This window comes from Gorilla gorilla, chromosome 9 (genome assembly GCF_029281585.2).
Source record: "Gorilla gorilla gorilla isolate KB3781 chromosome 9, NHGRI_mGorGor1-v2.1_pri, whole genome shotgun sequence".
NCBI lineage: Eukaryota > Metazoa > Chordata > Mammalia > Primates > Hominidae > Gorilla > Gorilla gorilla.
The window spans coordinates 7,074,097-7,088,708 of NC_073233.2; the positions used below are offsets into that span (position 1 = coordinate 7,074,097).

Here is a 14,612-nt window from a genome sequence, read left to right on the forward strand (position 1 = left end):
TTCCAGAAACACTGACCACATGGGCCCCCGGGCAGGAGCTGAGAGGGTGTCCGGGCTCTCCCGAGCCCCAGAATGTTTCCTAATGGATGACAAGGGGTGGGGCGGGGCCCTGCAGTGCTTAGTCCAGGTACAGGAGGTGGCCCTGATGCCAGAGATAACGATGAGGGGCCGGCTGTGCCTGCAGGTGTAAAGGGCAGCTGGGTGTGGTCAGTCCCTGCTGGATGGATGGGCCTCCATCCATCCCTCAGCCCCGCTACACAGGGGTTGCCTCGATTACACCAAGTGGACACAGACAACTCCCAGCGTCTGGGTCTGATTCCTCCTTTATTGGTGCCAAGTACCACCCCTCCCCCTCTCCCCCATCCTGCCCCCCACCCCAAATGCAGCTGCGCTCCTGGGCCGGGCAGGTGGTGAGGGGGTTCCTTCCTCATCTGGGCCGCAAGGTTCCTTCTGCAGCAGCGCCAGCTGGTTCTGAAACCATAACCCCAGGCCTGGGCCCAGGGGGCAGCCAGGGAGACCAGGTCACGTCCAGGGGCATCCTGCAGAGACAGCACGTGAGGGTCTGAGGGCTGGGGCTGGAGACCCCGGCCCCGCTGTTGGAATTGGGCCTCCAGTGGCCACCAGCGCTGACCCGGGGAGGCCAGGACAGAAGGAAGGGTCTGGGGTGGGGTCTGGAGTGGGGTCTGCGGTGGGGCGGGTGCTCACCAGGCCTGCAGGATGGGCATGTTGGACCCTGACGGGCAGAGCAGACCTGCGCCGAGCCTGGTCCAGGCTGTGCTGTTCTCTGCGTCCTGCTCGCTGCCCCCCCCCGCCCCAAAACAGAGTTAGTCCTGGAGCTGGGGGGTCGCGCGTTGCTGCTGGGGCACCACGCCAGGACCCCCCACCCCACCCCACCCCACCCGGCCTCACCTGCGCTTCCCCACCAGGCCCTGTAGCAGCCGCTGGAGCCGCGCGCCCTCCCGCAGGCGGCTGAGCTCGCTGGTGAACGTCCCGTCTGAGTGTCGCCGGGCCCTGCGGGCGGTCGGGGGTCAGGGTCAGGGCGCACTGGGGGCGGGTGGGGCCGGGGGGCGGGCGGGCCAGGCGGGCGGCTCACCTGGGGGGCGCGGGGCGCGCGGCGGAGCCCCCGAGGAGCAGCAGCAGCAGCAGGAGGGGCCGGGGGGCCATGGCGGGGTCGGGGCGCAGGAGCTGAGCGCTGCGGCCACGGCCCGGGCCCCCACAAGGCCCCTTTATGGCGGCGCCCGGAAAGGGGACGGCCCGGCCGCGCCCAGCGATCCCGGGAAGGTCAGGGCCGCCCCCCCAGCTGTCGCCCCGGCCCGGCCTCCCGCCCCCTCCGCCGCGCTGGCGCCCCTCGGCCGGCTGGGGGAGGGGGACGTCCCGGCCTGGGGGGCGAAGGGAGCGCGGGCCTGGGACCCGCAGAGGGAACCGCACCGCGAAGCCTCGGAGCCTGCGGGGGGCGCGGGGGCGGAGGGGCCGGAGGGCTTGGGGGATGGTTTGCGGGGGGACTGGGGGGCCCCGGGGAAGGGGCGGCGGCCGGAGTTCCGGAGGCCCCTGGAGCACCTTGCTGTGGCGAGTTCGTCTCCAGCTTCAGCGTGGCGTGACTGTTGGGGGGGGCCGGTGTTGCCATTTTATCTGCTTTGAAGTGCGCGATTCAGGATCATTCGGTGCATCCATCCCCACCATCCGTTCTCAGACTCTCCCGTCCTCCCAAAATCCGTTCACAGACACTCTCGTCCTCCCAAAATCCGTTCTCAGACTCTTCCGTCCTCCCAAAATCCGTTCTCAGACTCTCCTGTCCTCCCAGAATGAAGCTCTGGCCCCATCAAACGCCCCTCCCCTCCTCAGCCCTGGCGCCCCGTCCACTTTGTCTGTGGATTCAGCGCCTCCAGGGACTGCGCGCAGGGGGAGCCTCACGGGATTTGTCCTTTGGAGACCGGCTGGATTCTCAGCGCAGCATCCTCCGCTTTCGCCGCCGCGGCCTGGCCTGTGTGGGAATCTCCTTCCCTTTTGTGGGGAACTGTGTCCCGCTGTGTGCAGGGACCGCATCGACCGCGTCCGCTCATCTGTGGGCATCTTCATGGACACCTGGGCTGCCTCCCCTTTGGGGCGACGGCGAGTAACGCTGCTGTGAACGTGGGTGTGCAAACGGCCCTTCGCGATCCCGTTTTCAAGCGTTCTGGGTGTATAGTTATGAGGGAATTGCTGGGTGACAGAGTAATTATGTGTTAAATATTTTGAGGAGACGCCAAACTGTCTTCCCAGCAGCGCAGCAGGGACACGGTTCTTGTCCTCGCCAACGCTTGCTACTTTGTGGCTTTTTGTTTGTCGTGTACTAACGATGCCGGTGGGTGCGACGTGGTGTCTCGCTGCGGTTTTGATTTGCATCTCCCTAATGGCCAGCGATGTGGAGCATCTTCTCAAGTGTCTGTGAGCCATTTATACATCATGGAGTGGACGGAGAAATGGCCGTCAAGCCCTTTGATGTTCTGCTGTGGTTGCGAGTCATGCACCGTATCCGTCTGTTAAATCGGCCACAGTATTTTACCCAGCGTTTGCATCATTTCACAGCCTCGCCAGCAATGTGGGGCGGGCTGGCTGGCTTGCTGGCTTGCTTGCTTGCTTGCTTTTCTTTATTTCTTTCTTCCTTTCTTTCCTTTCTGTCTTTCTTTTTCAGATGGAGTCTCGTTCTGTCACCCAGGCTGGAGTGCCGTGGGGCCATCTAAGCTCACTGCAACCTCCGCCTCCCAGTTTCAAGCAATTCTTGTGCCTCAGCCTCCAAGTAGCTGGGATTACAGGTGCCTGCCACTATGACTGGCTAATTTTTATATTTTTAGTAGAGACAGGGTTTCACCATGTTGCCCAGGCTGGTCTGAAACTCCTGACTTCAAGTGATCCACCTGCCTCGGCCTTCCAAAGCACTGGGATTACAGGCGTGAGCCACAGCGCCCGGCCTCACTTTCTCTGCACACTGTCAACATCCCTGCAGTCGCTATTTTTAACCTTCAGCCATTCTCTCTGCAGCAACACCTCCTTGTGGTCTTAGTTGCATTTCCCCAGTGGCGGGTGATTCCCAACCTCTTTCCAGGTGCTTGTTTCCATTTGCATGTTGTCGTGGGTTAAATGTATCTTCACATCTCTTGCCCGTTTTTAAATTGTTCTCTACTGCTGAGTTTTTTTTTTTTATTGTGGGAAAATATGCATAACATGAAACTTACCATTTTAGCCATTTTAAAGTATGAAGTGATACTTAGTACAGTCACGGAATTATACAATCAGCACCGCTGTTTAGTTCCAGAACTTTTTACTCCAGAGATGGAAAACCTCAAATCCATAAAGCATTTACCTCCCCTTCCCCCATCCCTTCAGCTCCTGAGTAACAATGAATTTACTTTCTGTCTCTGTGGATCTGCCTGTTCTGGGTATTTCATACCAATAAAATCCTAAAAGCTGGGCATGGTGGTACATGCCTGTGGTCTCGGCTACTTGAGACGGTGAGGCAGGAGGATGGTTTGAGGCCAGGAGTTCGAGACCAGCCTGGGAAACATAGCAAGACCCTGGTCACTATTTTTATTATTTCTTTATTTTTATTTATTTGTTTTGAGATGGAGTTTCACTCTTGTTGCCCAGACTGGAGTGCAATGGCGCGATCTTGGCCCACTGCAACTTCTGCCTCCTGGGTTCAAGCAATTCTCCTGCCTCAGCCTCTGGAGTTGCTGGGATTACAGCACCACCATGCCCGGCTAATTGTGTATTTTTCATAGAGGCAGGGTTTTTTCATGTTGGTCAGGCTGGTCTTGAACTCCTGACCTCAGGTGATCCATCCGCCTCGGCCTCCCAAAGTGCTGGGATTACACGCAGGAGCCACCGCGCCTGGCCCCAGAATTTCATTCATTTTAATGGAAAAATCACACTGCATTTGGTTCATCCATTCACCTGCTGAGGATATTTGGTTTATTTCTACCTTGTATATATTGTGTTTGTTTGTTTGCTTGAGATGGAATCTTGTTCTATTGCCCAGGCTGGAGTGCAGTATACGATCTCGGCTCACTGCAACCTCCGCCTCCCAGGTTTAAGTGATTCCCCTGCCTCAGCCTCCTAAGTAGTGGGACTACAGGCATGCACCACCACACCCCCTAATTTTTGTATTTTTAAAAGATATTTATTTATTTATTTATTTATTTATTTTAGAGACGGAATCTCACTCTGTCACCCAGGCTGGAGGGCACTGACCTGATCTCAGCTCACTGCAACCTCCGCCTCCCAGGTTTAAGTGATTCCCCTGCCTCAGCCTCCTAAGTAGTGGGACTACAGGCATGCACCACCACACCCCCTAATTTTTGTATTTTTAAAAGATATTTATTTATTTATTTATTTTAGAGACAGAATCTCACTCTGTCACCCAGGCTGGAGTGCAATGACCTGATCTCAGCTCACTGCAACCTCCGCCTCCCGGGTTCAAGCTATTCTCCTGCCTCAGCCTCCCAAGTAGCTGGGATTACAGGCACCTGCCACGCCCGGCTAATTTTTGTATTTTTAGTAGAGACGGGGTTTAACCCTGTTGGCCAGGCTGGTCTCCAACTCCGGGTCTCAGGTGATCCACCCGCCTCGGCCTCCCAAAGTGCTAGGGTTACAGGCATGAGCCACTGTGCCCGGCCAGTACTTTGTGTATTTTCAGAGGAGATGGGGTTTCACCATGTTGGCCAGGCTGGTCTTGAACTCCTGGCCTCAAGCAATCTGCCCACCTCGGTCTCCCAAAGTGCTGAGATTACAGGCGTGAGCCACCATGCCCGGCCCCTTTTGTATATTGTGAATGGTGCCGCTGTGAACATTTACATACAAGCTTTTATTTGAACACCTGTTTTCACTTCTTTTGGGCATGTAACATGCCCACTGAGTCATATGGCAACTCTACGTGAAACTTGTCGAGGAACTGCTGGACTTCTTCTCACAGTGACCATTTTATATTCCCAACAGCAGTGAATGTCTCCTCATCCTTAACACTTGGTATTTTTATTTATTTATTTATTTATTACCATGGCCATCCTAGTGGATATGGAATGGTATCTTACTGTGGTTTTGATTTGCATTTCCCCAGTGACCAATGAGGTTGAGAATCTTTTCAAGTGCTTTGTGGCCATTTGTGTGTGACATATGTATATTTTTTGTTTGTTTGTTTGTTTTGGAGACGGAGTCTCGCTCTGTCACCCAGATTGGAGTGCAGTGGTGCGATCTCGGTTCACTGCAACCTCCACCTCCCAGGTTCAGGCGATTCTCCTGCCTCAGCCTCCCGAGTAGCTGGGACTACAGGGGCCCGCCACCATGCCTGGCTAATTTTTTTGTATTTTTAGTAAAGACGGGGTTTCACCGTGTTAGCCAGGATGGTCTCCATCTCCTGACCTCATGACCCGCCCACCTCGGCCTCCCAAAGTGCTGGGATTACAGATGTGAGGCACCGTGCCCAGCCATATTTTTTTTAAGACAGAGTCTCGCACTGTTGCCCAGGCTGGAGTGCAGTGGCGTGTTCTTGGCTCACTGTAACCTCTGCCTCCCGGGATCAAGCGATTGTCCCACCTCCGCCTCCCAAGTAGCTGGGATTATGGGCGCCCGCCAGCATACCCAGCTAATTTTTGTATTTGTAGTAGAGACGGGGTTTCACCATGTTGGCCAGACTGTTCTCGAACTCCTGACCTCAAGGGATCCGCCTGCCTCGGCCTCCCAAAGTGCTGGGATTACAGGCGTGAGCCACTGAACCCGGCCATTTGGGTATCTTCTTTGAAGAAATGTCTATTCAAGTCCTTTACTCATTTTCATTATTTATTTTATTTTGAGACAGGGTCTCACTTTGTTGCCCAGCTTGGAATACATTGGCTCAGTCACAGCTCACTGCGGCCTCAACCTCCTGGACTCAAAGGATCCTCCCACCTCAGATTCCCAAAAAGCTGTGACTATAGGCTCACGCCACCACACCCAGCTAATGTTTGTATTTTTAGTAGAGATGGGGTGTCTTTTTTTTTTTTTTTTTTGAGACAGAGTCTTGCTCTGTTGCCCAGGCTGGAGTGCAGTGGCGCGATCTTGGCTCACTGCAAGCCCCGCCTCCCAGGTTCACGCCATTCTCCTGCCTCAGCCTCCTGAGTAGCTGGGACTACAGGTGCCCGCCACCACGCCCAGCTAATTTTTTGTAATTTTAGTAGAGACGGGGTTTCACCATGTTAGCCAGGATGGTCTCGATCTCCTGACCTTGAGATCCGCCCGCCTCAGCCTCCCAAAGTGCTGGGATTACAGGCTTGAGCCACCAAGCCCGGCCTGTTTTGGAGGATCTTCTATACATAAGACCATGTCATCTGCAAGTAGAAATAGTTTTCTTTTCCAATTTCGGATACCTTTAATTTCTTTTTCTTGAGTAATGCTCTGGCTAGAATGTCCAGAACAATGTTGAACAGAAGCAGCAGCAGTGGGCATCCTTGTCTCTTTCAAAGGCTTTTTGTTTCTCACCATTGAGTATGATGTTAGCTGTGTTTGTGTTTTGTTTGTTTGTTTGAGACAGTCTCCCTCTGTCATTCAGGGTGGAGTGCAGTGGTGCGATCTCGTCTCACTGCAGCCTCCACCTCCTGGATTCACGTAATTCTCGTGTCTCAGCCTCCTGAGTAGCTGGGACTGTAGGCGTGCGCCACCATGCCCAGCTAATTTTAATTTTTGTATTTTTAGTGGAGATGGGATTTCAACATGTTGGGCATCTGGTCTTGAACTCCTGATCTCAAGTGATCCACCCGCCTCGGCCTTCCGAAGTGCTGGGATTACAGGCATGAGTCACGGCGCCCGGCCTGATGCCTGATGAAGGCCCGGCCTGATGAAGTTTGTTTCTATTCCTAGTTTATTGAGTCTTATTATCATGAAAGGGTTTTGAATTTTATGAAATGGTTTTTTCTGCATCAGTTGGGATGATCTCGTGGGTTTTTCTTCATTCTGTTAATGTGGTGTATGACATTGAATTTCGTCTGTTCATTCACCCTTGCATTCCTGGGATAAATCCTACTGGGTTATGGTACATAATCCTTTTAAAAATGCTGTTTTTCGGCCAGGCACTGCCTCACGCCTGCAATCCCAGCACTTTGGGAGGCTAAAGTGGGCGGATCATGAGGTCAGGAGTTTGAGACCAGTCTGGCCAACATAGCGAAACCCTGTCTCTACTAAAATACCAAAATTAGCTGGGCGTGGTGACACGTGCCTGTAGTCCCAGCTGTTCAGGAGGCTGAGGCAGGAGAATAGCGTGAACCTGGGAGGCAGAGGTTGTGGTGAGCCGAGATCACACCACTGCACTCCAGCCCTGGGTGACAGAGTGAGACTCCATCTCAAAAAAAAAAAAAAAATGCTGCTTTTCTGGCAGGCAGCACTTTAAAAGGGACTGTGTTTGCTCATATTTTTTCGAGAACTTTTACATCTATATTCATAAAGGATACTCATTTGGAATTTTCTTTTTGTGATATCATTACTGTTGAGTTTTGAGAATTATTAATCTTTTTTGTATACAAGCCATTTACTGGATATATGATTGCTAATTTTTAAAAAAATTGTTTCTTTTTAAATTTTTATTTATTATTTATTTATTTATTTATTTATTTTGAGACGGAGTCTCGCTCTGTCGCCCACGCTGGAGTGCAGTGGCGCGATCTTGGCTCACTGCAAGCTCTGCCTCCCAGGTTCACGCCATTCCCTTGCTTGAGCCTCCCGAGTAGCTGGGACTACAGGTGCCTGCCACCACGCCCGGCTAATTTTTTGTATTTTTAGTAGAGACGGGGTTTCACTGTGTTAGCCAGGATGGTCTCGATCTCCTGACTTTGTGATCTGCCTGCCTCGGCCTCCCAAAGTGCTGGGATTACAGGCATGAGCCACCTCGCCCGGCCTATTTATTTATTTTTTGACACAGAGTCTTGCTCTGTCGCCCAGGCCAGAGTGCAATGACGTGATCTCCGCTCACTGCAACCTCTGCCTCCTGGGTTCAAGCGATTCTCCTTCCTCAGCCTGCCAAGCAGCTGGGATTACAGGTGCGCACCACCACGCCCGGCTAATTTTTTTTTTTGAGACGGAGTCTTGCTCTGTCACCCAGGCTGGAGCGCAGTGGCACAATCCTGGCTCACTGCAATCTCCGCCTCCTGGGTTCATGCCATTCTCCTGCCTCAGCCTCCTCAGTAGCTGGGATTACAGGTGCCCGCCACCACACCCGGCTAATTTTTTTTGTATTTTTTAGTAGAGACAGGGTTTCACCGTGTTAGCCAGGTTGGTCTCGATCTCCTGACCTCGTGATCTGCCTGCCTCGGCCTCCCAAAGTGCTGGGATTACAGGCGTGAGTCACCACGCCTGGCCAATTATTTGTATTTTTAGTAGAGACGGGGTTTCACTATGTTGGCCAGGCTGGTCTTGAACTCCTGACCTGGTGATCCACCTGCCTCGGCCTCCCAACGTGCTGGGATTACAGGTGTGAGCCACCGCGCCTGGCGTAGACAACCCAATTTTTAACAAAAGCAAAGATTTTTAACAGGCACATTCCAGAAGAGGGCATGCTGACAGTCAACAGGCACATGGGAAAAGTGGTCAAACATGAGTAGCCATCAGGAAAATCAACGACGTCCTACTACACTAAAATGGAAAAAACATCGCCGGACGTGGCCATTTGCAAATACCGTTTCCTGGTCTGTGTCTTTTGACTCTCCTGACAGCATATTTGAGTTAATTTTTTAATGTGTAAGGTATGAGTGGAGGTCCTCATTAAAAATTGTTTAGGCTGGCTGTGTGGCTCATGCCTGTAATCACAGCACTTTGAGAGGCTGAAGTGGGAGGATCATTTGAGCCCAGGAGTTTGAGACCAGCTGGGCTAACATGGCGAGACCCCGTCTCTACAAAAAATAAGAAAATTAGCTGGGTGTGGCACCACGCATCTTTGGTCTCAGTTGTACAGGAGGCTGAGGCCAGAGGATCACTTGAGCCCAGGAGATTGAGGCTGCCGTGAGCCATGATTGCAGTGAGATGTGATCACATCCAGTTACATTTGATTTTCAGATAAACAACAGAAGTTTAGTATAGGCTGGGGGCAGTGGCTCACACCTGTAATCCCAGCACTTTAGGAAGCTGAGGCAGGTGGATCACCTGAGGTCAGGAGTTCGAGACCAGCCTGGCCAATATGAGGAAACCCCGTCTCTACTAAAAATACAAAAAAATTAGCCAGGCGTGGTGGCGGGCGCCTATAATCCCAGCTACTCAGAAGCCTGAGGCAGGAGAATCGCTTGAACCCGGGATACGTGAACCCGGGATACGGAGGTTGCAGTGAGCCAAGATTGTGCTGCTGCACTCCAGCCTGGGTGATAAGAGTGAAACTCCATCTCAAAAAAAGAAATTGGGGTTGTCTGTCTTTTCTCATTGTTTCTGGATCTGTGTGTCAGAGATGTGTACTGCACACATCCTTTCTCCGCCTAGCTTTGTTTTCACTCTTGGTGGTCGCAGACATCTTGGGGGGCCACTTGAAGGAACTCTAAGCCGACCAGAGGCTGGGCTGGACTCACCGTTTGGCGCCCAGCCGGAGACCCCAGGGCCACCCTCCCTGGTTCCATCCTGGGAGAGAAGAAACTTCCACTGTCCCAGTCTCTTCTGTGGTGACTTCTTTTGCTCAAGGGTTCACAAGGGCAGCAGACTGATCTGCACGAGAGGGACTGAGCCTGGCTGCGGCCGTACCTGATGCCTGTGCACACCTGTCCCTGGTGCAGGCCCTTCCCCTGCAGACCCGGTGACCTTGCCGTGTGAAGCTCACGATGCCTGCTCCTTCTCAGAGTCCTCATTTCTCCCTTTAACGCACACCCTGTCAGCGCCTCCGTCTAGCCCGTGTCCTCCAGACCTTTGAGGTCAGGGGCCTCAATTCCTGGCACAGCCCCTCCACTCCAGGCCTCCCAGAAACAGACGAGAGCATCAGGATGTGCAGCGCCTGGGGTCCCACAGAGTGGTGCCCCCTTTTAGTGTCTTCTAGGCCCCTTTAGTGACAGACTACAGAAAATACCTCTCAGGTCACAGGTCACCCCTCTTTGATGAAGAGTCCATAGAATTCTCTGCTGCGCTTTGCAAGCACTTTCTCTTCTGCACGTTTGAAACCTACCAGGGCCTGTCCTGTCTTTCTCCTTGCCTCCTCGCGAGCTGAACCTAGTGTCTGGTCGCGGGACCCCCTGCCCAGGGTCAGAGGGGCGCCTACCTAACTCAGGGTCTTGGGCCGGAGGGAATGGAGGAGGGGACGGGGTCGACTGCTCAGCTGTCCCCCCAGTTTCGGAGGCGGCCACGCGAGGATCAACTGTGCAACGGGTGGGGCCGCGGCTGACCGTGGTGGTCGCGGGGGCTGAGGACCAGAGGCTGCTGGGGGGGGAGGGGGCGTCGGCGGTTGAGTCGGGCGCGGAGTCGGGGGCAGGAGGAGCGGGCGTGGAGGGTGCGCACGAGGTCGAGGCGAGTCCGCGGAGGAGGCGGGCAGAGCCTGAGCTCAGGTCTTTCTGCGTCTGGCGGAACGGGCGTGGGAGGGAGGTTTTCCCAGATACCAGGTGGACTAGGTGGAGCGCCCGAGGGCCGGGACGCACGCACGGGCCGGGCAGGATGGCGCTGGCGTCGATGCCCGCGCGCTTCAGGGCCTGGTCTGGCCGCCCCTCCATCCTTGTCGGTTTCTCGGGTTGCGGACCCCGCGCGGCGCCGGGCGATGCTGGCCTGCCCGTGGCCACCACCTTGCTTCATTCCCGTCTCTTTGGGCCGCCGCATTCGTCCACGTGCCCGTCTCTCCCTGCGCAAAATTCCAAGATGAGCAAATACTGGGCTCACGGTGGAGCGCCGCGGGGGCCCCCCTGAGCCGGGTCGGGGGCGGGATCAGGGTCCGGCCGGGGCGTGCCCGAGGGGAGGGACTCTCCGGCTTGCGGCCCGGCACTGTCCGCGGTGCTCAGCGCCCGCCCGGGCGCGTGGGGGCCGGCGCGCCATGGGGAACCGCAGCACCGCGGACACGGACGGGCTGCTGGCTGGGCGCGGGCCGGACGCGGGGGCGGCCGCGGGGGCATCTGCGGGACTGGCTGGGCAGGGCGCGGCGGCGCTGCTGGGGGGCGTGCTGCTCATCGGCGCGGTGCTCGCGGGGAACTCGCTCGTGTGCGTGAGCGTGGCCACCGAGCGCGCCCTGCAGACGCCCACCAACTCCTTCATCGTGAGCCTGGCGGCCGCCGACCTCCTCCTCGCTCTCCTGGTGCTGCCGCTCTTCGTCTACTCCGAGGTGAGCCGCGTCCTGCCGCACGAGCATCCTCACCTGCTCCTCGGTTCCCCGTCCCTGTCCCTGCGGAGGACCCGGCGCGACCCGGCCCCTTTCTGCTGCGGAGCTTCCAGCTGGGGCGGCGGCAGGGGCGCTGCGCCTTGTTCCTCGGCGATACACCCACCGCCGCCACCTCGCGACCTTCCACCCACTGCGCTGTCTGTCCCCAGACCCTCGTTCCTCTCCACCTTCCCCCTCGGTCTTGGCATCTGCTATCCAGGAGATGCCCGTCCTTCTATCCAGGGACCCCAGAAACAGGCGACTTTGTCAAGCCCAGTCCCCTCCGTAGCTGGATTTCACCTCCAGGGCAGCCAGCTGGACAGACAGGCAGATGCAGGCTCAGCCCCCTGGCTGCCGTGGGACACACACACACACAGCCACTGCCCACCACGCACACCTAGTGCAGATGCTGGCACACCCCCAGAAGGAGGCTCACAGCTCGCAGGGGAGACCTGGGCTGGACAGAACCCAGGGGAGGGGAGGGTGTGTGGGGACCAGGCCCCTGCTGAGAACCCTGGGGGGAAGCCTGAGGGAGAATTGGGGGATGGAGCCCACACTCCACACCAGATCTGGCCCTCGAGTGGGTCGGCCTTGGTGCCAGCCCCTCTGCGGCCAGAGAAAAGCAGCTTAGGGCTGAGCTGGGGACGCGGTGTCCCGGACTGTGGGGGAGGGGGACTCGAGGTTTCCCCTTGATGGACACAGTGAGTCCGGGCGGCTGGGGCAGAGACCAGCAGCACGGGACACGCATGACCTGTGCTCCTTTCGAGCCGCAGACGTCAGTGACGACGTTTAAGCTCCTAATCTTCCCAAATCGGCGGGAAGGGATTAGAGGGGCTGCTTGCTCCTTTGCCCTTGGAGAGAGTCACTCCACATGGAGTTCTACGCTGGGCGCTGGGCACGGTCTTCATATTTTTAATTATAATTTATCTTCGAGACAATTATGATGTGGATACTATCATTACCCTTGTCTTACAGATGAAGAAACAGAAATGAATTAACGTGCCCGAGTCTCCCACGGAGAACCTCACCAGACAGGCTGGCTCATGCCCTGAGGGACAGAGCAGCCAGCTTCGCATCTAGGCCCAGCGGGGACCCTGCCTACCCCAGGCTGGGGAGGGGGCTCCCTTTGAGCCCGATGACATCAGGCCCGCCCCCAGGGAATTCCCCAGGCCGTTCTCATGTTTGTAACAAAAGGGAGACCAAGGCCAGGAGCGGTGGCTCACGCCTGTAATCCCGACTTTGGGAGGCCAAGGCAGGAGGATAGCTTGAGCCCAAGAGTTTGAGACCAGCCTGGGAAACATACCAGGCCCGGTCTCTACAAAAAATTTTAAAATATCAGCCGGGGGTGGTGGCTGCAGCTATTGTCCCAGCTATTCGGGGGAGCTGAGGCGGGAGAATCGCTTAAACCTGGGAGGTGGAGGTTGCAGTGAGTTGAGATCGCACCACTGCACTCCAGCCTGGGCAACAGGAGCGAAACTCCGTCTCAAAAAACAAAAACAAATCAGCCGGGGGTGGTGGTGCGCGGCTGTAGTCCCAGCTACTCTGGAGACTGAGGTGGGAGGATCGCTTGAGCTCAGGAGTTCCAGGCTACAGTGAGTCATGATGGAGCCACAGCACTCCAGCCGCGGTGACACAGCGAGACCCTAACTCAAAGGGAGATCTGAGTGGAGAAGGGGTGTTTCCCTGCCCTGTCCTCGGGCCCACAGCCGGGCCCCCTTCTCCGTATTCACCCCTGGAACTACCCATAAGAGTGGGGGGCTCACAGGGGCCCGCGGTGGCTGGGAAACCTCAGGGTCTGTGGTGTCGCCGCGCAGGTCCAGGGTGGCGCGTGGCTGCTGAGCCCCCGCCTGTGCGACGCCCTCATGGCCATGGACGTCATGCTGTGCACCGCCTCCATCTTCAACCTGTGCGCCATCAGCGTGGACAGGTGCGCCGCCCTCCCCGCCCGCGCCCCGGCGCCCCGGCGTCCCCGCGCCCCTCCCGCCGCCGCCGCCCTCACCGCGGCCTCCGCGCTGTCCGGCGCCCCCTCGGCGCTCCCCGCAGGTTCGTGGCCGTGGCCATGCCGCTGCGCTACAACCGGCAGGGTGGGAGCCGCCGGCAGCTGCTGCTCATCGGCGCCACGTGGCTGCTGTCCGCGGCGGTGGCGGCGCCCGTACTGTGCGGCCTCAACGACGTGCGCGGCCGCGACCCCGCCGTGTGCCGCCTGGAGGACCGCGACTACGTGGTCTACTCGTCCGTGTGCTCCTTCTTCCTACCCTGCCCGCTCATGCTGCTGCTCTACTGGGCCACGTTCCGCGGCCTGCAGCGCTGGGAGGTGGCACGTCGCGCCAAGCTGCACCGCCGCGCGCCCCGCCGACCCAGCGGCCCTGGCCCGCCTTCCCCCACGCCCCTCGCTCCCCGCCTCCCCCAGGACCCCTGCGTCCCTGACTGTGCGCCCCCCGCGCCCGGCCTTCCCCAGTGTCCCTACGGCCCCGACTGTGCGCCCGCCGCGCCCGGCCTTCCCCGGGGTCCCTGTGGCCCCGACTGCACGCCCCCCGACGCCGTCAGAGCCGCCGCGCTCCCACCCCAGACCCGCAGGAGGCGGCGTGCCAAGATCACCGGCCGGGAGCGCAAGGCCATGAGGGTCCTGCCGGTGGTGGTCGGTGGGTTCCTGTCCTGAGGGGCGGGGAGGAGAGGAGGGGAGGAGTACGAGACGCGGATGGGCGGGGGGCGCTAACGCGGCTCTCGGCGCCCCCAGGGGCCTTCCTGCTGTGCTGGACGCCCTTCTTCGTGGTGCACATCACGCAGGCGCTGTGTCCTGCCTGCTCCGTGCCCCCGCGGCTGGTCAGCGCCGTCACCTGGCTGGGCTACGTCAACAGCGCCCTCAACCCCGTCATCTACACTGTCTTCAACGCCGAGTTCCGCAACGTCTTCCGCAAGGCCCTGCGTGCCTGCTGCTGAGCCGGGCACCCCCGGACGCCCCCCGGCCTGATGGCCAGACCTCAGGGACCAAGGAGATGGGGAGGGCGCTTTTGTACGTGAATTAAACAAATTCTTTCCCAAACTCAGCTGTGAAGGCTCCTGGGGGTTGATGGGGAGTGGGGAAGAGGGGTTTCTGCCTCAGTGGCCCCAGGCTCCCCAGCCAGTTAACCTCTTTCTTCCCGCCAAGGAAGCCCACAGAGCAGACCCCACGAAGCCGGCCGCCTGCTCAGGGTGAGAGGGGAAGGGGCCCCCGAGAGCCACTCAGTTCGGGAGCGCTGGGGCCCAGCTTCCCCTCTCTGCAGGGGAGAGGAAACAGCACCGAGCAGGGCAAGGTGTCTCCTGG

The 14,612-nt window shown here is 57.6% G+C and overlaps 2 protein-coding genes across 2 annotated transcripts; one reads left to right on the forward strand and one right to left on the reverse strand.

Annotated features, from left to right (window-relative positions):
- Positions 1 to 206: 206 nt before the first annotated feature.
- SCT (secretin) lies at positions 207 to 1,292 on the reverse strand. The gene is made up of 4 exons (XM_004050365.5): positions 1,094 to 1,292; positions 910 to 1,011; positions 706 to 798; positions 207 to 539 (listed from the first exon to the last, which is right to left on the reverse strand). The coding sequence occupies exons 1-4, from the start codon at positions 1,162 to 1,164 to the stop codon at positions 428 to 430; spliced, it is 378 nt and encodes a 125-aa protein (XP_004050413.2). The 5' UTR covers positions 1,165 to 1,292; the 3' UTR covers positions 207 to 427.
- Positions 1,293 to 6,003: 4,711 nt separating this feature from the next.
- Positions 6,004 to 14,351, forward strand: DRD4 (dopamine receptor D4). Its single transcript, XM_055355747.2, has 4 exons — positions 6,004 to 11,272; positions 13,123 to 13,235; positions 13,352 to 13,950; positions 14,046 to 14,351. The coding sequence occupies exons 1-4, from the start codon at positions 10,988 to 10,990 to the stop codon at positions 14,246 to 14,248; spliced, it is 1,200 nt and encodes a 399-aa protein (XP_055211722.2). The 5' UTR covers positions 6,004 to 10,987; the 3' UTR covers positions 14,249 to 14,351.
- Positions 14,352 to 14,612: the final 261 nt, after the last annotated feature.

Bases quoted from the DNA above. Each gene is read 5' to 3' on its own strand.
- SCT (XM_004050365.5), bottom strand. From the start codon at position 1,164: ATGGCCCCCCGGCCCCTCCTGCTGCTGCTGCTGCTCCTCGGGGGCTCC. The intron at 1,012-1,093 runs GTGAGCCGCCCG...GACCGCCCGCAG, and splicing joins GCGCGCCCCGCGCCCCCCAG to GGCCCGGCGACACTCAGACG. The intron at 540-705 runs GTGAGCACCCGC...CTGTCTCTGCAG, and splicing joins ATGCCCATCCTGCAGGCCTG to GATGCCCCTGGACGTGACCT.
- DRD4 (XM_055355747.2), top strand. From the start codon at position 10,988: ATGGGGAACCGCAGCACCGCGGACACGGACGGGCTGCTGGCTGGGCGC. The intron at 11,273-13,122 runs GTGAGCCGCGTC...GTCGCCGCGCAG, and splicing joins CGCTCTTCGTCTACTCCGAG to GTCCAGGGTGGCGCGTGGCT. The intron at 13,951-14,045 runs GTGGGTTCCTGT...CGGCGCCCCCAG, and splicing joins GGTCCTGCCGGTGGTGGTCG to GGGCCTTCCTGCTGTGCTGG.